The sequence below is a fragment of the Balaenoptera musculus genome, chromosome 17 (assembly GCF_009873245.2).
Source record: "Balaenoptera musculus isolate JJ_BM4_2016_0621 chromosome 17, mBalMus1.pri.v3, whole genome shotgun sequence".
Classification (NCBI taxonomy): Eukaryota; Metazoa; Chordata; class Mammalia; order Artiodactyla; family Balaenopteridae; genus Balaenoptera; species Balaenoptera musculus.
This window is the reverse complement of record NC_045801.1, coordinates 16,503,207-16,527,103: the sequence shown is the minus strand read 5'-3', so window position 1 is coordinate 16,527,103 and position 23,897 is coordinate 16,503,207. Positions and strand designations below refer to the sequence as shown.

Genomic DNA, 23,897 nt, shown 5'->3' with positions numbered 1-23,897 from the left:
CTCCAGACGCGCAGGCTCAGTAATTGTGGCTCACGGGCCCAGTCGCTCCGCGGCATGTGGGATCCTCCCAGACCAGGGCTCGAACCCGTGTCCCCTGCATTAGCAGGCAGACCCTCAACCACTGCGCCACCAGGGAAGCCCCTCAGGCTAGTTTCTTGATCAGCAGAATATAGATATTGTAAGTAATGGTTCAGTCTGTCCCACTTAGCTATGCCTTCATAACTCAGCAACAAGCAAACCTTTTTTTTTTTTTTTAATTATTATTATAGTGTGTAACTTCAACTTTAGTTAGGTGTTAGTTTTTACTTAGCTGGTTGATTTTGTTTTATTTCTTAACCCAATTATGAAAAATTTCAAATATATAGCAGATTTGTAAGGATTTCACAGTAAACACATGTGCACCCGTGGTCTAGATCCTACTATACTATACTTTACTGCACTTACATGTTAGTAAACTATATTATGGATCTATCCATCTTTCTGTCCCTCTGTTTATTAACTCATCTTTTTTTTTTTTTTGCATTTTAAAGTAAATTGCAGACATCAGTGCTTGCCCATCAATGCTTTAAGCCTGCATTTAATTAACTACATTTAATTGGGTTCAGTATTTGTTGATGTAAAATTTGTGTATAATGCACAAATCTTTAAGTATTCATTTATTAGGTTTTGACAAATACATACACTTTTGTAACATGTGCAGACCTATTATTACCATCATCCCAGGAAGTTCCATTATATCCCTTCCCAGGTAAGCACTCCTCTGATGTTTTTCCACCACAGGTTAGTTTTATCTGTTCTAAAATTTCACATAAGTAGAGCTGGTCAGTAATGGTATGTGTAAAAGCTTTTCTCATTCAGCGTCATGTTTTTGAGATTCATCCATGCTGTTGTATGTGTCAGTAGTTTGTTCCTTTTTATTGCTGATCAGTATTCCATTGTACACATATATCACTTTTTTTTTTTAATGGTGAATTTTACTGTATGTAACTTATATATCCATAAACCTGACTTTTTTTTTTTTTTTTAATTGAAACACCTGATCCTTGGGTCATTTGCATTCTTAATTTATTTATTTATTTATTTTTGGCTGTGTTGGGTCTTCGTTTCTGTGCGAGGGCTTTCTCTAGTTGCGGCGAGCGGGGGCCACTCTTCATCGCGGTGCGCGGGCCTCTCACTATCGCGGCCTCTCTTGTTGCGGAGCACAGGCTCCAGACGCGCAGGCTCAGTAGTTGTGGCTCACGGGCCCAGCCGCTCCGCAGCATGTGGGATCCTCCCAGACCAGGGCTCGAACCCGTGTCCCCTGCACCGGCAGGCGGATTCTCAACCACTGCGCCACCAGGGAAGCCCTATATCACTTTTTAAAATATCCATTTCTTTTGCTTTTAAGGTTTTTCTTTTTCTTCTATTTGATTAGCTAAATGCTATTTTCAGGATTGTCTGCACCTCGCATTTAATTATTTTGCTTCAGGTTATATTATACATGCAGTATTGCTTTTAATTTCTTGGTTATTAACATGAACAGCTAGCAGTGCATGTCAACCAAAAATTTATTTTGTAGTCTCCACGGAAATCTCAGAGATCTTAATAATTTAAAAAAGATAAAAGCTATAGCCAGCTTACTCATCAGGTATTCAGGCCAAATGCCTTAGTAGGTCTTTTATTCTTTAACTGCTTTAATACTTAAATTGAATTTTAAATTCTAAGGTAGAGAACATTGAAAGTTGAACCCACAGTGGAAACAGTCATGAAACAATGACACAAAAACCATCTGTTCTTTTTACCATGAAATTAGAATTAGTATACATGGAGTAGTTGCCAATTTTAGCCTTGCCTTGGTCATTCAGACATTTTAGTTTAAAAAATAGGATTCCAAATGTTTGTGATAAGAGAATAAAATTAAATGTAGTAAATGTGAATACAGTATGCAGTATACATTTAAGTATATTCGAAAATAATAGAACATCATAGTCTATAAGTTACCAGCAAACTTTTCCTCAAAACACCAGATAGTAAACATTTTTGGTTTTGCTGGCCAAGAGCAAAATTGAGGATATTATGTGTGTACTTACATAACCATCTGAAATGAAATAATTTTAAAATGTAAAAGCCATTCTCTCCTGGGCCATACAAGGACTGGAGATGAGTCAGGTGGTTGTCACTCCTGGCTTATTCTGTTGAAAATAGGAAATAGTTATAAACTAATCTTAAAGTAAAAGTTTTATTCTTATCAAGTTTTTTTTTTTAAGAACTCTTTTTTTTTTTTAATTAATTAATTTATTTATTTATTTTTGGCTGTGTTGGGTCTTCGTTTCTGTGCGAGGGCTTTCTCTAGTTGCGGCGAGTGGGGGCCACTCTTCATCGCGGTGCGCGGGCCTTTCACTGTTGAGGCCTCTCTTGTTGCGGGGCACAGGCTCCAGACGCGCAGGCTCAGTAATTGTGGCTCACGGGCCTAGTTGCTCCGCGGCATGTGGGATCTTCCCAGACCAGGGCTCGAACCCGTGTTCCCTGCATTGGCAGGCAGATTCTCAACCACTGCGCCACCAGGGAAGCCCTCTTATCAAGTTTTTATTAAACTTATATTTTTATTGCAGTTTCTGCTTTTATACTTTATTTTTTTTAATATAAATTTATTCATCTTATTTATTTTTGGCTGTGCTGGGTCTTTGTTGCTGCGAGCGAGGGCTACTCTTTCACTGCGGTGCACAGGCTTCTCATTGTGGTGGCTTCTCTTGTTGTGGAGCACAGGCTCTAGGCAAGCGGGCTTCAATAGTTGTGGCACGTGGGCTCAGTAGTTGTGATACACGGGCTTAGTTGCTCCGCGGCATGTGGGATCTTCCTGGACTAGAGATTGAACCCATGTCCCCTGCATTGGCAGGTGGATTCTTAACCACTGTGCCACCAGGGAAGTCCCTGATTTTATATTTTAAATAAAAGTTTTGTGATTTTTTTTCCCTTGATGACACATGGTGACACATGATGCTATGGGTTTCATTCTATGATGGCTCTTTTCATCTAAAACGGTCTCCTACCTTTTCTCTTTTTTTCCCATAACATGAATTTTTTTTTTTTTTGAGAGACCAGGCCAGATAGTTGTGTTGAAAAATGCCCCACATTCTGGATGTGTCTTACTGTTTCCTCATTATGTCATTTAACTTGTTCTCTCACCTGTATTTCTTGTAAACTTGAATTTAGGTCTAAAGTCTTGAGTAGATTCACGTTAAACTTTTTTGACAAGCTGTTTACCTTGTGTGTAAGATGAAAATAGTAATAGTGCTTACCTCAGGGTTAGTTTCAGGACTGAATGTGATAATCTATGCAAAGCACTTAGCACGATGCTTGTTTATAGTAAGTGCTTAGTACAAGTTAGCTGCAGCTGCTATTTCTATATTGTCATTAATGTTATTATTTATTATTGTTATCTGTTATCTAGCTTTATTATGGGATTATCTTAGTGCAATTACATATCTTCTTAAAAAGCTATAAGGGAACTGTATTCTTTTTCTTTTGAACTATATTAAATAGATGCACAATCCCTTATTAGCAACTCAGAAACCCAGATGTTTTTTAATAACTCATTTTGTGGCAAAATCTGATTGGAATTCATCTAGCAGCAAAATCTGAACTAAATTGACATGAGGCTGAAATATTAATATGTTTGAGTATGGAGTATTGCTCCAGGTCACTGGGGGTTCTACATAATATTACAGAATATGCATTATATTACCTTTCTCAAATTGGAAGTAATTCTGAATTCTGGAACACATCTGTCCCTAAAGGTTTCAGATAAGGAACTACAGACCTTTGATTTCAAAATGTTTTTAAAGAACTTACCACTCCATCCTCTTTCCACTGATTTTTGTACCTAGCAACAGCGGTAATTAACACTAATAGTAATAGATACCAATTGTTGAGTCCTTACTATGTACTTAACACTTTGTTTTGTTATTTTTAAGCTTAAATAATCCTAAAAGGTAGATACTATTATTCTCATTTTACAATTGGGGAAACTGCACTTCAGAAAGTGTCACATAGTTTATGAAAGGGTTGCAGTTTTGAACCGAAGCTTGTTTCACTCTGAAGTCATTCCATTACGCCATACTGCCTCTCAGGTAGACCAATTACATTTCTTCAAATCAGGAAATTTTGATTCTTTTTTTTTGATACTTGGAGGTAAGATATTTAGCTCTTTAGTTAAAGATTTTGGAACAAATCCTGAGATTTCTAATTACTGTCGTTCAGTATGTATCAGAAAAGGTTTTGTGATGGGTATCAGAAAACATTAAATAGTGTGTTACCGAACTTACTCAGTCTCTGTATACACTGGGCACTGACTAAATTTTTGCTGAATTGTACATTTGACCTTAACTTTCTCTTATTACTATTCTGAACTCTTTAAACTTTGGAAAGAACTCACATACCTCTCAAAAGTGAATTGGGAAGGCTAGTATTTTCATATTTTGTAAGGAAAAACTGCAGCCAACCCTCCAAAGAGTATATTTTGTTAGTGCTTTTGAAGTTTTTTCTAAGCATTTTATGTTTGTCAGGAGATGACACTATATAAATAATGACATGATTCATTAGGAACAATTTTATAATCATTAAAATCTGGCAATTAAAATCACAAATCTAGTAATGAATAATCATGTCGGCAACAATCTATCACAGCTATGCCTCAAAATAGCAGCTGATGTTCATTTACTTTTAAGCTTTTGCTTCTCCCAGTAGGAATAAACTTTATTACTTTTCTAGAAAAATATTGCTAATTATAATAAAAATTTCAAGTCACTTTTTTTGACATCAGATTTGAAAGTGTTTTAGGGCATTCATTATAGATTATAATTATTCACTGCAAATTCTTTCTGTAAGACCTTCGTATTACAAATCTTCTTAACATAATGAAACTGGCAAAAGACCTACCAGATTGTCTTTGACAGAGTGAGCTCAGGACAAAAGTGAGGAGGAGTTGGATGAGGCAAGGGCATCAGCACCTGATGTAGTTGAGTTACCATTTTTTATTGTCTTATTAGCTTTAGTCCTTAGTAGATTGTTCTAATTACCCAGTATGTTCCATAGTATATTTTATATGTGTGTATGTATGTTTTTTTAGCACTATTATCAAAAAACAGATACTAATATATATGTAAATATACATATATTTACAATTCCCTAAAATTCTTACAATAATGTCATTAACTATTAGAATCATTTCCTAATTATATGTATGAAATAGGCTGGGTGACAATAACACGAATTCGTTGCAAGGCTACGGTATTTCATGTAGATGCCTTATTGACCCGTTATTTTTGTAACACTGGGGAAAGCCATGGTAGATGCGGTGTTGATACTGCTTTTCCCCAGGACAGCTCTCTCTCATTACTGTGATGACGGTTATATCCAGATTCTGAATACTCAGAGACACTCCAATCCAGTGCTATAGACGCTGAACACTTCGTCCCCAAGGAATGTAGCACTCCCTCTGACGCCAGTAAAATTGTGAAGGTGTGTGATAGATAGATCAGGGGTCAGAATAAGAGGTAACAAATCCTTAAAGGTGCCCTGCCTCCTTGTGAGTCCCTGCCCCTCTCTCTCGCCAACACAGAAAATCACATATTTTAAAAATAATAAAGCTTGTAAAGACACACCAGTAGAAACAACAAGATACGTTCAAATGTAAAGTGTTACAAAAAGGTATAATGCAGTTAAGAAGGCTGGTCTGGATGGGAAAGAATAAATAACTGGAACTCAGCATTAACTGTTAAAGATGGACATACATATACTGTACAACTCAGAAAAAGGTTCATTCATTCATTTATTCAACAAATACTGCTGAGCACCTTTACTACATTCTTGTCATTGTGCTCAGCACTGACTACACAAAAATAAACAAGATAGACAAGACCTCTGCCCTCTCAGAAACCAACCAGGGGTCTTCATCCCAAGGCAGCTGTGAGGGATGACACATCTCTCGCTCAATTTTGTCCACAGTGTTTGGGGTCCCATGCATAGAGTCTCTGGGTCGATTTCCTGTGGGCAGACATATGTATAAAGAAATAATAATTATTCTGTAATTCAAAAGAGGAATGAAGTATAAGACCAAAGCTATATTGAGGAAAAAATAAGGGAAAAAAAGAATAAATAGCTAGAGCTGTAACTAATGATCAAACCGTGTGAAATGTCTCAAGCTCTTTCTGGGGTTTTATTGGGTTGGCCAGAAAGTTCGTTTGGTTAATGAATTTGTTGTTCAATAAAGTTCTTGGTGAAAATGAAAACTGTCTTTTATTTTTACTTAAAACCGAACGAACTTTTTGGCCAACCCAGTATTTTGAGAGGATAGGAAGGAATATTTGTCCTTAGGACACTGAATTTTTTTCATTTTCTTTCCTTCTTTGCTTCCTTTCCTACCTCACTTTGTGTGTTTTACACAGATGACACACAAAATTATATTTGAGGCCATTGAAACTCTTATGAGAAAATATTGGTCAACTTTAATAAAAATTTTATATTATCAAAAGTAAGCATTGCTTACTGCTTATGTAATAGAAAAATAGAAAGTAGGAGAATAAAATGGTATTTTCAACTTCACTACCAATTTCAGTCTCATCTGTCCATTAAATAAATTGAATAAAATATCATGTATTTGTTTTCAACTTTTTACTTTTACAAATAATGCTTAGCAAACATTTATACATACTTATCTTAAAGCATTTTGCTGATTTTTTCCCCCAAAGGATTAACTCTTAGAAGCAGATTGACTAGTTCAGAAGAGAGAGATTTTTAAGGTTGTTGAGCTGTTAGACAGTATCTTTAACCAGTTTTACTACCAGCAGCAGTGTATGACAGTGCCTTTATCTATACTTTCACCAACATTTAATATTTTTTAACACTTATCTGTAGTTAGTACTCAATATAGTATATATCTTAGTATATAGCTTATAAATACAATACGTATGTTAGTATATGTATAGTTTCTGTATATGTATATGTGTGTGCATTATTTTAAAATAAATTTGATACACATAAAATGGTATCTCCTTTTAATTTGAATCTTTTATAAGGTTAAATATTTTAAATTGTTTCCTAGTGGTTTATGAATAGCCTAGGCATTATAGTCACCTGTTTTTTGTTTAAAGGAGTTTACCTTTTCTTTTTAGTTTATAATAGTATGTAAAAATATCAGTTTTCTCCCCTGTCATATGTTGTAAATGTATTTTTCTCCAGTTTAAGACAAAATAATTTTAAGACAGAAAAATTAACTACTTGTAAATTTTAAATTTAAAGAGGACTATATGATCCTTATATGAACAATAACTTTTTTTCTCCCTCTTTAGGTTTTCTTTCTACCATTGAGTAATACCATCCTCAGCTGTTTTAAAGATAATTCCATCTTCGCCTGGGAATGTGATACTCTTGTTTGCAAATATCAATTGCCAGCTCCACCTGAAAGCTCTAGTATATTATACAAAGTGTTTGCTGTGACCAGGTAATGTCCTCTTTAAGACACTGAGGATTTTTATGAAATCTAACTTCCAGGGAAATTTTTATAAATTTTCGTTCAGTATTTTATTGTCCTTTTGTGAGCAAAAGTTTCCTTCAAACTTAGATATGATCTAAGATATGGTAATAAGTTTTTTACTTATTGTGGAAAATGTACACAAAAATATAAAAGTACATGAAATCTCAAGGCTAGTACTCTCATTAGCCATAATAAGCATTAACTAATAGCCAGTCCTATTTTGTCTGTTACTCTACCTACCATTTCTCTACTGCACCGTCATAAAGCAAAGCCCAAGTGTATCATTTCATGCATAAATATTTCAGCGTGTATATCTAAAGGATAGGACCCTTTTTGAAACATAACCATGGTACTATCATCAGACTTTAAAAAATTCATAATTTAATATTATCATATATCTAGTTATTCATATTTCCCTGATTTGTCTAATAATTGTTTTTTATGGTTGGTTTGTTCAAGTCAGGAACAAAATAAGGTTCACACATTGCCTTGGTTGGTATATCTCTCTTTTTATATTTTCCTTGCAGTTTATTTGTTAAAGAACTGGTCATTTGTCCTGTAGTTTTCTATATTCTGGATTTTGCTCTTTGCATCCCTGTGATGCTGTTTAATATGATCTTCTCTCATCTATATTTACTATAAACTGGTTACACCTATATTTCCTGTAAATTGGAGGCTTGATCTTGATCTGGTTTGATTTGGGGGCAAGAAGACATTGTAGGCGGTTTGTGTACCTTCATCAAGAGGAACACAGAACTCTTTCTCTTATGATATTAGTGGCCATTGATGATCATTACCTAGATATCGTGTGTTGCATTGGAGGTTAGCAAATGGTGCTATTCTAATTCTGTCTTTCCTTCTCCCTTATTAACCAAAACCTTCTATAGAAAGAAACTTCCTCTCATCAACTATACTCCAATAAAAATTAAAAAAAAAAAAAAGGAAGAAACTGCCTCTCAACTCTTTGGTTACTTTACTGTACAGTTTGTAAAGGAAAGGCAGGATAAATGCTGGATTTCTTCCTATTTTTAAAAAAAAATTTTTTCACCAAAATAATGGATTGGTTTATTGGCATCTTCAAAGGTGGCCGATGAAGTTTTTTGTCTTTAATCTTTGTAAGCTCATGGACTTAAACACAGTTGACATGATTTGACCCATTAAAGTTATTATTCTTAGTAATGCTCCAGTACTCTCATCTTTGACCAGTGGGATCCTCTTCAGGTCGGCTTTGAACAAACCCTTTTGATACAACCCCAGTTGTCTGTGATATTTCTCATTCTTTCTGGTCCAACAAGATGTTCCAGTCTTATCTTGTGTATTTCCTGTCCCAAACCTGGAATCAGCCATTTCTCTAAAGGGTGTGGGTTTATTTTTGTGGGAAATGATATATTGACACTTAATCTGGATGCTAGGTTCTCATTGTGGCTGGGTTGGTCATTGTTTCCAGATATTAATGGATGTTATTTCCTCTCTTTCTCTCACCCTCTTCTTCTGAGTTATCAGTAAATCCCATCAACTCTACCAAACTGTATCTTGAATTGGTCTAGTTTCTTTTGTCCATTGCTACAGCTATTACCCCAGTCCAAGCTATCATAGTCTTTTTCAGGCTACGGTAATAGCTCCCTTATTTGGTCTACCTCTTTTCAGTCTCATTTCCTAAAGTCAGTGTCTACAAAGCAGACAGAGTGGTCTTCTCAAATCATTAAGTCAGATCACGTCATTTCCCTATTGAACTCCCGTAAAAGGCTTTCCGCTGCTCTTAGAAAATCCAACTCCTGCCATGTCCCTGAGATCTTTTGTCCTCTGGTCTAGGCCTCCCTCTCTTTTCTCATCTTATTTCCCCTTACTGTGTTCCAGCCACACTTGAGTGTGGCTTCTCTTTGTTATTTACATCTATCTCAACATTTTTGTTCTGGCCAGTCAGGAATACTGACCAGCATGGAATTCTTTCTCCAAGTCACCCTATGACTGGCCCATTCACATCATTCATGTAGTAGATCTTCCTCCTTTCCCAGCTCTGTAACATTACCTCGTTTTAGAGTTCTTTAAAGAACTTGACAGCTGATATCAAGTTCATTTATTTGTTTCTTTACCTTCCTCTAGACTGAAAATCCCCTGAGAGCAGGGATCTTACCTGTCTTCTTGTTCACCACTGTGTCCCTGGCACCTGGAGTGAAACCTAGCTTATAGTAGACACTTTATAATCCTTTGTGAATGAAGGAGCAACAACCTTGCAAATCAGTACAGCTTATTGTTTTTGTACCTTTTAAACATAAAGTAGCTTTCTTCGGCAGGAAAATAGTTTGGGCTTTTTGGTTTTTCACGTAGCAATGCTATTATCAATTCAGTACAGTCGTATGTGAAATACAGAAAGTTGGTTAGTAGTAAGTGACTTTGAGATTATGCTATAAAATATAAATGTTACTCAGAAACTCCCAGTCAGGTCATCAAACAGATATTTGTTAAGCTGGTATCTTAGCACAATAGGTAAAAAAAAACAAAAAAAACAAAAAAAAACTACTATAAACCTGAGTTTTCCTATATGGTAGCCACTGGATACCTGGGACTATTTAAATTAATAAAAATTAAATAAAATCAAGAATTAATTTCCTCAGAAGCGCTAGCCACATTTTAGTTCTCAATAATCACATGTGGCTAGCAGTGACTACATTGGACGGCATAGATACAGAACAATTCTATCATCATATTGGATCAGATTGGACAGTGCTGCTATAAATAATTCATCTTGCCTTACTTTCTCACCTTTTTAAAATATAGAGATGGCCGAATCCTGGCTGCTGGGGGCAAATCGAATCATCTTCATTTGTGGTGCTTGGAAGCCAAACAGCTATTTAGAATTATCCAGATGCCCACCAAAGTTCGAGCCATTCGCCATCTAGAATTTCTTCCTGATAGTTTTGATGCTGGTTCTAATCAGGTTAGTAACATAAATGTTAGTAATGTTGTACTTTTTTGGAAAGATCGTTATCAATTTTCACACACTGTTAGTTCTCTTATTTAACTTGTAGCCTGATTGTTACAAGGTTTTGAAATTGCTGATAACTTGTAAAGAGTCTAAAACTGAAAAAATGGAAAAATCTTAGGTTCTGTATATTACTGATAACTTGCCCTTTTTCTAAAATCAGTATACTTTATGTCATACTTTATGGTTTACAGGGTGATTAAGCATGCTGTTTTTTATTTGATCCTTAAAGAATTCATTGAGTGTAGGCAGGGAAGGTATTCTCACCATTATACAGATTGTGACGCTGAAGCTTAGAAACACAAAGTGACTTGTCAACACTCCTTTAAGTATAAGGATTAAAGGTGGGACTAGCACTGAACTGTTCTCACTTTGCTACGCTGTGTTCTATAGCTGGCTGCCTCAATCCTATGAGATGTCTTTTCTTTCTATCTTGCCTTCGTTTACAAAGTGCTCCCCCCGCCACACGCCTTTTTTCTCTTTAATAGTCGAGTAGTTGAACCTTAACTTTCTTATCTTAAATTATCCTGGGTCTTGCACATTAACAAATTGTGTGTGTGTGTTGTGTGTTTTGTGTATTTATGTATAATATATGTGTGTATCATATCTATTTTAAGTTTTTTGAGTAGATAATGCTTTCACATGGTTGAAAACATAAAAAAATATAAAAAGGCATAAAGTGAAGTCTTACTCTTTTCTCCCATTTGCCCAGTTATTCACTCTCCTTAACCCACTGCTGTTATATAATCTTATGTTTTTCCCATTTTTTTTTTACCTTGTTTTTTCTTAACTTAGTTTACCTTGACGATTTTCCTATATCAGTACAGAACTTCATTCTTTTTTACAGGTGTATAGGTTTTTATAACCAGTCCTTTATTATTGGGCACTTAACCTGTTTTCAGTCCTGTTCTGTTACAAATGATGCTGCACTGAATAACATTTTTGTTTGCTTGTTGGTTTTTTGTTTTTTTAATTTATTTTTTGGCCGAGCCATGCAGCATGTGGGTTCTTAGTTCCCCGACCAGGGATCGAACCCACGCCCCCTGCAGTGGAAGCACTGGAAGCACGGAATCTTAACCACTAGACCGCCAGGGACGTCCCTTTTTTTTAATATACATAACTTTTGCACATGTCATTTTACACGTCCTGTCTGTAGGATAAAATCCCAGAGTTAAAATAGTGGTACCAGGGTTAGGTGCATCTGTAATTTTGATAGATCTTGCCAAATTGCCTTCCAGAGAGGTTGCGTCAACTGTGAATAAGAGGGTTTCCTACCATCTGACCCAGAGAAGAACATGCTGTTTATTTATTTATTTTTTATTTTTCTTAATAAATTTGTTTATTTTTGGCTGCGTTGGGTCTTCGTTGCTGTGCGTGGGCTTTCTCTAGTTGTAGTGAACAGGGGCTACTCTTTGTTGTGGTGCACGGGCTTCTCATTGCGGTGGCTTCTCTTGTTGTGGAGCACGGGCTCTAGGTACGCAGGCTTCAGTAGTTGTGGCACACGGGCTCAATAGTTGTGGCTCGGCGGTCTCTAGAGCGCAGGCTCAGTAGTTGTGGTGCACGGACCTAGTTGCTCCGCGGCATGTGGGATCTTCCCGGACCAGGGCTCGAACCCGTGTCCCCTGCATTGGCAGGCAGATTCTTAACCACTGCGCCACCAGGGAAGCCCCAGAACATGGTTTCTAGGTTGTCACATTCAAACTGCCTCCAACCACCTCCAGACTATAGTCTTTCATGTAACGGGACATCGGCGTTTCACGAGATCACGTGGTGACCCTGGGAGAAAGAACCTGTATGTGGACAAGGCAGCAGAGGGTTTTATTGTTTCATGTGTGGAAGCTTTTTTAGTACATATTTTTAATTTCTAAGTTGTATGAGTTACAGCTAGTTTTTTTTCCCCTTGAAAGACTAGCTTCCCTCCGACCCGCACCCCGACTGCCCTTGCAGCTCACAGACCTTCTCTCTCCACAACCCAAATGCTAGTTACAATCGTGGGAGTCACAGGTTTGTGTGGGGCAGCAGGACAGGTGTTAGCTCTGGTCAAGCTGGGGATGGAGAAGGGAAACAAGCCCTCCACCTTCCTTGCTTCTGATGGCCAGTGTGGAGTCAAGGTGAAGGACTGCCATCATCTATACTCCCTCTGGAGGGGTTGGTGGAGATGCGCCTGCCTGTGGGGAGGGCTGATTCTTAGGTGACCTTTCTGTAGTCTCCCAGGATGGGCTCCTTACTGGTTCTGGGTAGAGCCAGGCTTATCTGGACCTGAACAGGGCGAATCTACATGAGCCATAATTAGGGATTTTAAAGTACATGACGGCTCTCTGCAAGTATAATCTCCTCTGACTGTCCTCCCTCCCCCACCAAAGAAAAGAAAACATATGTAAATATACACGTGTGTATGTCTGTAGTTTGACTTGCAGACATTTGACTTTTTTTAATTGAGGTATAATTGACATAGAACATTATATTAGTTTCAGGTGTACAACATGATTCAGTATTTGTATACATTGCGAAATGATCAGCGTAATAAGTCTGGTTAACATCTGAGACTTGACTCTTAAATGTGTTTTAGGAACTCATATGTTGTTTCTGTCTACTCTTAGGTTCTTGGAGTGCTCAGTCAGGATGGCATTATGAGATTTGTTAATATACAGACTTGTAAACTTCTCTTTGAAATTGGGAGCCTTGACGAAGGAATTAGTTCATCAGCAATTAGCCCCCATGGACGGTACATTGCATCTATTTTGGAAAATGGAAGTCTGAACATATATTCAGTTCAGACTTTAACAAAAGAAATAAATAAGGTATGTTATCAAGTAAACAATATCTTTTTTCTTTTAAGATTTAAATGCTGTATCATCAAAAATAAAAACTCTGTGTCACAAGTTGCTAACCTCCTTGCACCGTATCCATTTTTCTGGATATGGTTTCTGCTCTTAGCCCCAAAGCCACATCTCCAGATTTTTCTCACCCATGCTCCATCCCTAAATTGCTGTCTTCACAAAAGGCATCTGTTTGGAGTCCTTGTCCCATTCAAGGTGCCCCTCTGATCTGCTTCCCAAAAGAGGTCTTCAGTTCCAGTCTCTTCATTTCTGTCTCTTTCTTCCCATGGTTGTAGGCTAGACACCTTGGAGCACTATGACTGTTCCTATTCCTGTATTTCCCAAATCTAGTCAATACTAAGTCATGTAGTCCTTGAATCTGAGATGTCTATGTATGTGCCGCCTGTTCTGTCTCCATATCGGCCATCCTTGTACCGGTGCTCATTTGCTGCTCTCGAATAACAGTAATTTAGACAAATATACCAAAACTCAGAGCCCACAGTGCCTGCTCCTGCCCATCAATCATCTTTTATGTTTTTTTTAAATTATTTTTTTCTTTTTTTTTATTCTTTTGTTTTTCTCAATCATTTTTATATAATATTTTTCTTTTTTAATTAATTAATTAATTAATCAATTTTATTTATTTATTTTTGGCTGCATTGGGTCTTTGTTGCTGTGCATGGGCTTTCTCTACTTGTGGCTAGAGCTAGTAGTAGCTGAGGCTACTCTTCCTTGCAGTGTTCGGGCTTCTCATTGCGGTGGTTTCTCTTGTCGTGGAGCACGGGCTCTAGGTGCGTGGGCTTCAATAGTTGCGGCACACGGGTTCAGTAGTTGTGGCTCACAGTCTCTAGAGCGCAGGCTCAGTAGTTGTGGCGCATGGGCTTAGTTGCTCCGCGGCATGTGGGATCTTCCCAGACCAGGGCTCGAACCCATGTCCCCTTCATTGGCAGACAGATTCTTAACCACTGCGCCACCAGGGAAGTCCCAATATAACAGTTTTCTAAAATAATACTTTCATCATTGTTTCTAAAATAATGCTATTTTAGTGGCTTCCTTCCTTTTGCCTGTTGCATTGAGTCCAGACTCTTCTGCCTGGCTCTCAAAGTCCTCTCTAATCTTGTCTTCTCTCCCTAATGTGTTTTCCCATACTTTCAGCTTCCCTCATTGTCCCCCGTAGACACCATGCTCATTTCTACATCTGTTATTACACTACTCACCTCATCTAAAATATACTTCCCACTTCTCTTATGGTTATCTAAAACTCCCCCAGCTCGTTGTCGAGTCCATTTGTTCTGTGGGAGCCTTTCCAGGTCTGGAATTGTATCCCAGTAGCCCTGAGAGGGACTTCGGTGATCACCTAGTCTAACCATTTCATTTTACAGTGGGGAGCAGCTCATGCCCCAACCTAATCACACAGCTAGTCCTTAGCAGGCCCAAGTGTTCTATTCTTAATACGATAATCGTGTTGCTATGTGCCTGCTCCTTTTTACCTTTTTTGTCCAATTAGATAGATAAGAAGTTCTTATTACAGAGAAAAATCAAGATACAGATAAGCAAATAGATCAGTAAGTCTCACCATTCTTAGATGATTTTGAAATGTTTGCCTACTCAGTCTTTTGTTCTGTGTGTGTAAATGTATACAGCCCGTCTACATGATTCACGGATTCTATAATTGTGAGTTTGTCTGTTGGTGAAAATTTATCTGCAACTCTAAAATCAGTCCTCACCGCACATTCACAGACATTTGCATGCGCAGAGCAGCAAGAAATTGGAGTTGCCTTCATGCAGGTTCCCCCTGAGGTCAGACAAGGCAGCACTCGGCCTTCTTATTTCAGCTCTCCATGGGAACAAGTGTCCTTCTCGTGGTCTATTTAGTGCCACATTTTTCACATTCTTGTGATTTTTGTTGGTGATTTTCTTTTAAATTATTTATTTTATTTTTATTATTTATTTTTTGACTGCGTTGGGTCTTTGTTGCTGCCCAGGCTTTCTCTAGTTGCGGCGAGCGGGGGCTACTCTTTGTTGCAGTGCACGGGCTTCTCACTGCGGTGGCTTCTCTTGTTGTGGAGCACGGCCTCTACGCTCATGGGTTCTAGAGCGCAGGCTCAGTAGTTGTGGCGCACGGGCTTAGTTGCTCCGCGGCATGTGGGATCTTCCCTGACCAGGGCTTGAACCTGTGTCCCCTGCACTGGCAGGCTGATTCTTAACCACTGCACCACCAGGGAAGTCCTTTGTTGGTGATTTTGCTGTTTAAAATGTCCCCTAAGCACAGTGCTGACGTGCTGTCTGGTGTCCTAAGCACAAGAGGGCTGGGAGGTGTCTCAAGGAGAACATACGTGTGTTAGATAAGCTTCATTCAGGAATGAGCTACAGTGCTGTTGGCATGAGTTCAATGCTAATGAATCAACACTGTACAGTCAATGAGCGTCTTTATTTTTACTTTTTAAATTTATTTTTATTTATTTATTTTTGGCAGCATTGGGTCTTTGTTGCTGCACGTGGGCTTTCTCTAGTTGCGGTGAGCGGGGGCTACTCTTCATTGCGGTGCATTGGCTTCTCTTGTTGCGGAGCACGGGCTCTAGGCGCACGGGCTTCAGTAGTTGTGGCTCGCGGCCTCTAGAGCACAGGCTCAGTAGTTGTGGTGCACGGGCTTAGTTGCTCCGCGGCATGTGGGATCTTCCCCGACAAGGGCTCGAACCTGTGTCCCCTGCATTGGCAGGTGGATTCTTAACCACTGTGCCACCAGGGAAGCCCACATTATTCATTCTTAATGAGAGTTGTTAGCCTAGCTGAATTTTATAAGAGCTAGATAAATGTTATTAATAGAAACAAACATCTGAGAAAAACCAAGGTAAGCATGAGTCATTGGCTTCCTCTCTGTTATTTGTTAAGCAAGTTGAGGTCATATTGACCAGAAAATCTAGCTTATAACAGAAGAAGGATAAATTTTTTTTTTTTGGACAGATTACCAGCACCACCAGTGCTATTCCAGGCCTACAAAATGCCCAGGTTTATGCAAAACTTATTACCCGTGTCTCATTCCTTCAAGTCCTATTTTCTTGCCATTGGAGAATTTCTGGTATTGTGCTAATAATAAGTAAGCTAATTCCTATTTCTGTGTTGAAGTTTTAACACTCCTAAGGTGTGGCAATTCAGGTCATATCTCAGGCTCCAACTTCTGGGAGATTCCTTCATGGAAGAACCATGAAAAATGTGGCACTAGAATAAATATTATAATAAAGATATAGAAGAATGGACTGAGGTTAGAAGATAGTTCAGGGATATTAAAGATGGGCAATATTCAGAAATCAGACCACTATTAATTACATTTCATAGGTAAAGAATTAAATCATAGAGTAAGTGGTCATTGTACTTTTTTTTGTCAGAGTTATTGTTATTATATTTTGTATTATCCTGTACTCTTTCTAGATGTGAATAAATACCAATGTATCCTAGAAAAACACTATTAAAAAACCCTTATAGATGCAGTTAAAACTTCAAATACTTTTCAAAATAATTTTAAAACAAATAAAAATGCAATATCAATGCCATGTATATTACCTGCTCTATACATTTTACAGTGTTATGTGTCGTACATACTGCAGTTGACAATAGGGAATATTTTCTTGGTCTACTGTAATAGGCTTCAGGTTTCAAAAGCAGAAGTCCTGAACTTTTGAAGGCAACGTGAGAAAAATCTCCGTTTGAAACCTCAAAGTAGTCTTTTTATAGTCTGTTATTTAAAAAGAGTCAAGATGTTTGCTTTGTTCTGTTTATTTCTTTTGGGGACGAAGGGGGAGGAGGTCAGAAAAGTTTGGTTTCTGCTTCAAAGAGCTTTCCCGAAGAGTGGTGATTCATTTCCATTGTACATCATCAGGGAAGCACACTGTTCTGGCTTTCATGACAGCTTGAATTCAGGGTGATGTGTGTAATATTTGTTTTTCTGAAATCTAATATGTTCATTTGGACATTTGGGGTATATTGTGTTCTTGTTTTCATATGCAAGGAATTGGCACTTTGGCTTCAAGAAAAATTATTTAAAAATCACAAATCCACCTTGTCTTTGATCTGGATCTGGGCTAATTACTAAGGGAACATTCAGCAATAATGGTCTCAAACATTTAAAACACCCTGTGAAAGTCATTGTACTTGAACCATATTTAGAACTCAGAAAGCCTGAGCTATTTTATCTGCTTATTTTCTTTGAACAAGGAAGATCTTTTTATTTCAAAGAGAGTGTTATTCACAGAGAAAATGTCTTAGTGAATCATTTTACCTTAAGTAAATTGAAGTTGTTGGGGGCTTATTTTCCTGTTTGATGAGCCCCATAAAAATGAGGGTTTGGCATCTAAGTCGCGCTTTCTGCCCTGCCTCTGAAGCTGTTGATGCGGTCAGGGACTGACAGCCATCTCCATGTAGATTAGACAATGTAACCAAGGACAAGGCAGGGGTCCCGTGCTTGCAGAGGAAAGTCATGTGACAGTTTCCCTCAAAGAAATTTCACTTGAGCCCAAAGAATATTAGCGTGCTTCTTTCAGCATTCTAGAGGGCCCTGTGTGTAACTGGGCCTTCTCTGCAGCAGATTACCGCCTTACTACTCACTTTATCATACAGGCGTAGAAAATGGATTGATACTGTATGATTAAGGCCAGCTTTCAAGGAATAACTAATTCTGTTTATTGTTGTTAATCATGATCTTTATTACGTTCCTCAAAGGAATTTGGCAGAAATTTGCTTTGATTCGTTAGTCAACAAGGAAACATTCTTGGACATTTTATTTACACTTTTTGCCTGAAGGATAATTATATCTATTAAGGCATATTACTAAATGGAGCAAAATACATTTCGTAAATTATATGTTAACAGGTCTATTTTCCAAGGATAACCACTGGATTTCCGCCCCCCTTTTAGCCACCTCCCCCTTTAGTGAAAGTGATTGAAGATTTGCCTAAGAGGAAAGTGAATTCTGGTGATCTTAAGATGAAAGTAACATCAGGAAGAGTACAGCGGCCAGCAAAATCAAGGGAAAACAAAATACAAGCTAGCATATTAAAACAAGACCTGACTGGTAATTTTGAAAATAAAGAGGTAAGACTCTATTAAACTTTTGTTTGTCATGGCTCTGCTGTAGACAAGTCTTATGACTTCTGGACCGTCATCATTCTTCCTTCTCTTAGGAATTAAAGGAAAATTATAGAAAAGAAGTAAGTTGCAACTGAAATTATAACCTGCTTTTAAAACTTTTTAATATAAAATTAATACATGTTTATGGTTCTTTTTTAAAAGTCAAAACAGTATAGAATTGCACTGTCCAATATGCTAGCCACTAGTCACATGTGGCTAATCTGATTTGGGATGTGGTATATGTGTGAAATACACATCAGATATTGAGATTTTATTATGAACAAAAGAATGTAAAATATCTTTTTTAAAATTGAAGTGTAGTTGATTTACAGTATTATATTAGTACAAAATAGTGATTCAGTATTTTTATAGATTATACTCCACTTAAAGTTATTATAAAATATTGGCTATATTCCCGGTGCCATATATCCCTGTAGCTTCTTTATTTTATACATAGTAGTTTGTACCCCTTAATCTCCTACTCCTAAAGAATGTACAATATCATATTAATTAATAATTTTATGCTAATTATATGTTGAAATGATAATATTTTTATTACCTTGGGTTAAATAGATGTATTAAATTTGATTTTTACCTGCTGCTTTTGACTTTTTTTAACATGAAACTTAAATTATATTTTTTAAGAAAACTTAAATTACATTTGTCTCTTGCTTATCTGTTAGACAATGCTAGTATAGAAGGTTGTAAAGGGAAAAGAACAAAAGCATACTTTTCTTCCTCCCTGTGCCCTAGCCCACTCTTCATTGCACTCCCCAGAGGTGACCATTGTTAATAGTTGTTGATGGGACTTCCCTGGTGGCGCAGTGGTTAAGAATCCACCTGCCAATGCAGGGGACACGGGTTTGAGCCCTGGTCTGGGAATATCCCACATGCTGCGGAGCAACTAAGCCCGTGCACCACAACTACTGAGCCCACGTGCCACAACTACTGAAGCCCGTGCACCTAAAGCCTGTGCTCCATGACAAGAGAAGCCACCACAACGAGAAGCCCGCGCACTGCAACGAAGAGTAGCCCCCGCTCGCCGCAACTAGAGAAAGCCCACGCACAGCAACAAAGACCCAACGCAGCCAAAAATAAAACAATAAAATAAAATTTAAAGAAAAGATAATTGTTGATATCCTTTCAGAAGTTCTCTGTGTATAAACATATGTATATCTGCGTCTGTTACCTTTTTAAAATTTTTTTACATAAATGGAATCATACTGTAGCACTGTTTTATAAGTTGCTCTTATCACTTAACAGATTGAATATCTGTTTATATTAGTGCATGTAGTGCTACAACAGTTTAAAAATATTTGCATAGTATTGCATTTATGGATATACCTTAATTTATCTCACTAGGACTCTGCTGACTGGCATTTAGGTTGTATCGTCAGTCTTACGTTAATACAATCTGTGATGCAGTGGATATTCCTAGAACATTTGAACAAACGTATCTGTAGAAGTAGAATTTTTAAGTCAGAGCATGTGCATAAAAATTTTGATAGTAGTAGAATTACCTATTTCAGTCAGTTTTATTCTCTACTTTATATGTATTTTTTGTATTAATTTTCTGCAAAGAGCATATATTGCTTTGGAATTGAAAGAAAATATCAACATTAATAGACAACCTGCTAACACTTTCAAGGACTTTCAAAACTTTTTATTGACAGTTAATCATATGCATAAAAATGCACAGCTCAGTAAATTTTTACAGACTGAAAACACCTGTGTTATCAGCACCCAGATCAAAAAATGGACCATTCCCAGCACCCTAGAAGCCCCTCTGCTGCTCCCTTCCAGACACTTTCTCCCTTACCCCAAGGATAACTACTCTCCTCCCTTTTAACACCGTAGATTAGTTCTGCCTTTTTTGTACTTATGTTCATTGGATCATTCAGTTGGTACTCTTTTGTTTCTGGCTTCTTTCATTTAACAGTGTGTTGGAGAGATCCATGTGGTCGTAAACCATTCACTCACAGCTGTATAGAATTCCGTTGTGTGAATAAACCATGCTTTATCCATTCTGCTATTGGTAGGCATTTGGGTAGTTTTCTAGTTTTTTTGCTATTAGAAACGGTGCTGCTCTGAACATTCTAAGGCATCTTTGATGAACATAAGGACATGTTTCTGTTGGGTATAAACCTAGGAATGGAATTACTGGCATACGGGCTATGCATATGTTCAGCTTTAGTAAATACTGTCAAATAGTTTCCCAGGTGGTTGATTTAAACAATCCATATTCCCACCAAGAGGTATTTGAGGGTTCTAGTTGCTTCATATTCTTGCCAACTGTTGGTATTTTTCACATTAATTTTAACAACCTCTTTTCTTCTATAAGCAATTTTAAAATGTGAAACTTCCCTCAAAAGAATGTGTAAAGTGTTGTCTACCAGGGAAGTTCATTAGAAACTCAGTGCCTAGGGTTTTTACTGGAGGCTGGTTATAGGCACCCTTTCAAAATTCCAGACTCCACAAGGAAAGCAGGTGCTCAGCATAAACCACAGTGTACAGTTTAGGCACAGTGAGCCTCTCCTGTTGGTTCTGGAGATGGTGGGAACTTCCTCGAAATCCAGATATCTGGACACCAGACGAGGGCCAGCCTTCTAGTGGGCCTTTCTAAGGGTAGCAGTCGCAGACCTGCCATGTTAACTCTTTTCTGGACATGTTCATATCCACATGAAGAAACAGAGTATTACCAGTAGCTCTGAAGTCCCCTGTGTGCTTGTCCCCAATCGCATTTCTCTCCCTGTCCCATAGATGTAACCACTGTCCTCACTTTTGCATTATGTCCTTGGCTTTCCTTATAGTTTTATCACCTCTACAATGTAACCCTAAACAAAATACTGTCTAGTTTTTAAAAACTAAGTAGCAGGCACAAACCTAGCTGTGTAAAGATTGGGCGGTATTGACCCTATTAGTTGAATCTGTTTCTGAGACATGGTCTGGCTTCAGCTTTCCTGAGAGTTCACAGGAGCCTTTTCTGGGAAAACTAGTGGGCATGGTGATGATTGACTTCTGGGAAATAAAAGTGACACCACGGTCAGGGCATCTGGCAGCCCTTGGTCTGGATCAAAGTTGGAAGCCCTACAGAAATATGTCCGGGAGTGGGCGGCTTCTAAAAACCCGTAGCCAGTTCTAAGGAGTAGGTCAAAGTAGAGCACTTGTGTGGGTGAAATGCCTGTCCTCAGCTAATCGCGGCATCAGGACATAGAAAGGGAAGTAGGAACTTCATCAGCTCATGGTGAAGACGAAAGCAGATGAAACTCAGGCCAATCTGCCTGGGCATTTCTGACCTTTGTTTAAAGAGGCTTCAGTGGCAGCGGGTGACTTGGTGACGACAGCAGTGAACGTGTCTCTTTTATGGATCGCATTGCTCCAGTCTGGGCTAGTTGCCCTTGATGTCTGGTATTTGGCTCTCAAACGGGGATCTTCATTCACCATCATCTTGGGCTGTCCCTCACCTCCCTCTTACACTTTGATTACCTGTTTCTTATGTGGTGAAAAGAGCACTGAACTAAGTCAGAAAATGTGGCTTTGAGTCTTGAGCAAAGACTCAACAGATTTGTGATCTTGAGCAAGTTGCTGAACTTCTCTGACCTTCCCATTTTCTCAAAGGAAGACAAAACGTCTCATCTGTTTCATACAGTTGTTAGGCTTAAACGAGATAATCTATGAAAATGGCTTTATGATCCTAAAATCTATAAAATGTTTTTCCATTAAGATAAAAATTGACTTAAAAGTTAAAAGTGCAAAAAAAAAAAAAAAAAAGAGATGGAAGGAGCAAGAGAGGAAGAAAATATCCAAATGCATTGCTCTTGCTACAGGGATTGACAAATGACAGCCCATGGGCCCAATCTGGCTACTCAAGCTAAGGATGATTTTTATATTTTTAAATGATTGCATTTTAAATGATTATATAAGTACCTGCATAATATGCTTGATTCTGCCTCTTGACCCACAAAGCCTAAAGTATTTACTCTCTGACCTTTGACAGCAAAAGTTTGTCAAACCCTATTACAGGGTAAAAAAATATGTCATAAACTTTATCTGCTGTGTATATGCATACTCAAGAGAGAGAAAGATATTGAGTGTGTGTGTGTGTGTGGAGAGTCCCATGATATAAAATATTTTTTACTGTGTATTGTGTTCCAAAGTTGGAAAGCCACTGTGGACTAGATTACCTTTTCAGTTTTAAGATTATGTCACTTATTGATACTATTTTTTTTCTTTACAGAATGAGTTTTCAGATGGATTAAACAAAAAGCGTTTACAAATCCTATTAAAAGGCTATGGTGAATATCCAACGAAATACAGGTAAAATTTAAATTCTTGCATGTTAAATCAATCTTATTCCCCCAATTTTTCTTGGTTAAAATTATGTTTTAATTTCAGAATGTTCATTTGGCGCTCTCTGCTACAGCTGCCTGAAAATCATACTGCATTTAGTAACCTTATAGATAAAGGTATTCATGTGGCATTTCTCAACCTTCAGAAGAAATACCCCATCAAAAGTAGGAAACTACTCAGAGTATTACAGAGGTATGTATGTTCAGTATTTTGCAGCAATGTGTATCTCCCCCAAGATATTTATTAATTACAAATGGGAAAATAGTGATTTCATAGTAGAGAAACTTAGCAGACACCTCCTTAACCAAGTAATCAAATTTAAAATCACCAGTAATAAATCCTATCAATGTGTTGCACATCACTTTTGTGGTATTCTTGCCAAAAACTTACAACCTCAGTCTAATCATGGGAAAATAGACACACCCAAATTTCACCAAATTTACCTTCTGTATCATTTTTCATCATGTGAATGTATTTATTCAAATAAATTTTAACAAGCTTTTCTGGTCTTTCCTTATTTTATTCACAGAACCCTCTCCGCATTAGCTCACTGGTCCGCCATCTTTAGTGACACACCGTATCTTCCACTTCTGGCATTTCCATTTGTAAAATTATTCCAGAACAACCAGCTCATCTGTTTTGAAGTTGTTGCTACTCTTTTAAGTAAGTAAATAAGTAAATAATGAAACCAAGAGTAGATACTTATACATTTTCCTGATACCTTTGCAACATTTAACAATTCTGGTGTGAGACAGTCAGACATAGAGCATAAAATGGAGAGTTTGGACATTTATACATAAATAAAACTTTTTGCTTACAATGAAGTTTGGATGGTTGCATTTTAGAAGGTACTGTTACAGGCTACATTTTCTTAGTAAGAAGGAAGCAGATGTTTCACTTCTTGAAAGTCAGTTATTATTCATAAGACTGCAGTAAGTATGTAAAGCATTTAGCACACGATTCCTAATGTGGCAGGTGTTGGCGGTTACCCCCGTTCTCATCATCCATAGCTAACATTTAATGAGAGCTTTCTGTGTACCAGGTACCATCCTAAGTGTTTTGCCTTTATTAACTCATTTAACCTTACAGCAGTCCTGTGAGTTAGGTG

At 37.6% G+C, this 23,897-nt stretch overlaps 1 protein-coding gene across 6 annotated transcripts in view; it reads left to right on the top strand.

The window, feature by feature from the left end:
* TBC1D31 (TBC1 domain family member 31) overlaps positions 1–23,897 on the top strand; it is a 66,577-nt gene that overhangs the window by 13,836 nt on the left and 28,844 nt on the right. For all 6 annotated transcript variants that reach the window (XM_036830919.1, XM_036830918.1, XM_036830917.1 and 3 more), the window contains 7 exons: positions 7,329–7,480; positions 10,292–10,451; positions 13,097–13,297; positions 18,227–18,403; positions 22,677–22,756; positions 22,835–22,981; positions 23,319–23,452. In XM_036830919.1, the coding sequence (XP_036686814.1) occupies positions 7,329–7,480; positions 10,292–10,451; positions 13,097–13,297; positions 18,227–18,403; positions 22,677–22,756; positions 22,835–22,981; positions 23,319–23,452 (1,051 nt within the window). The remainder of the gene's footprint in view (positions 1–7,328; positions 7,481–10,291; positions 10,452–13,096; positions 13,298–18,226; positions 18,404–22,676; positions 22,757–22,834; positions 22,982–23,318; positions 23,453–23,897) is intronic.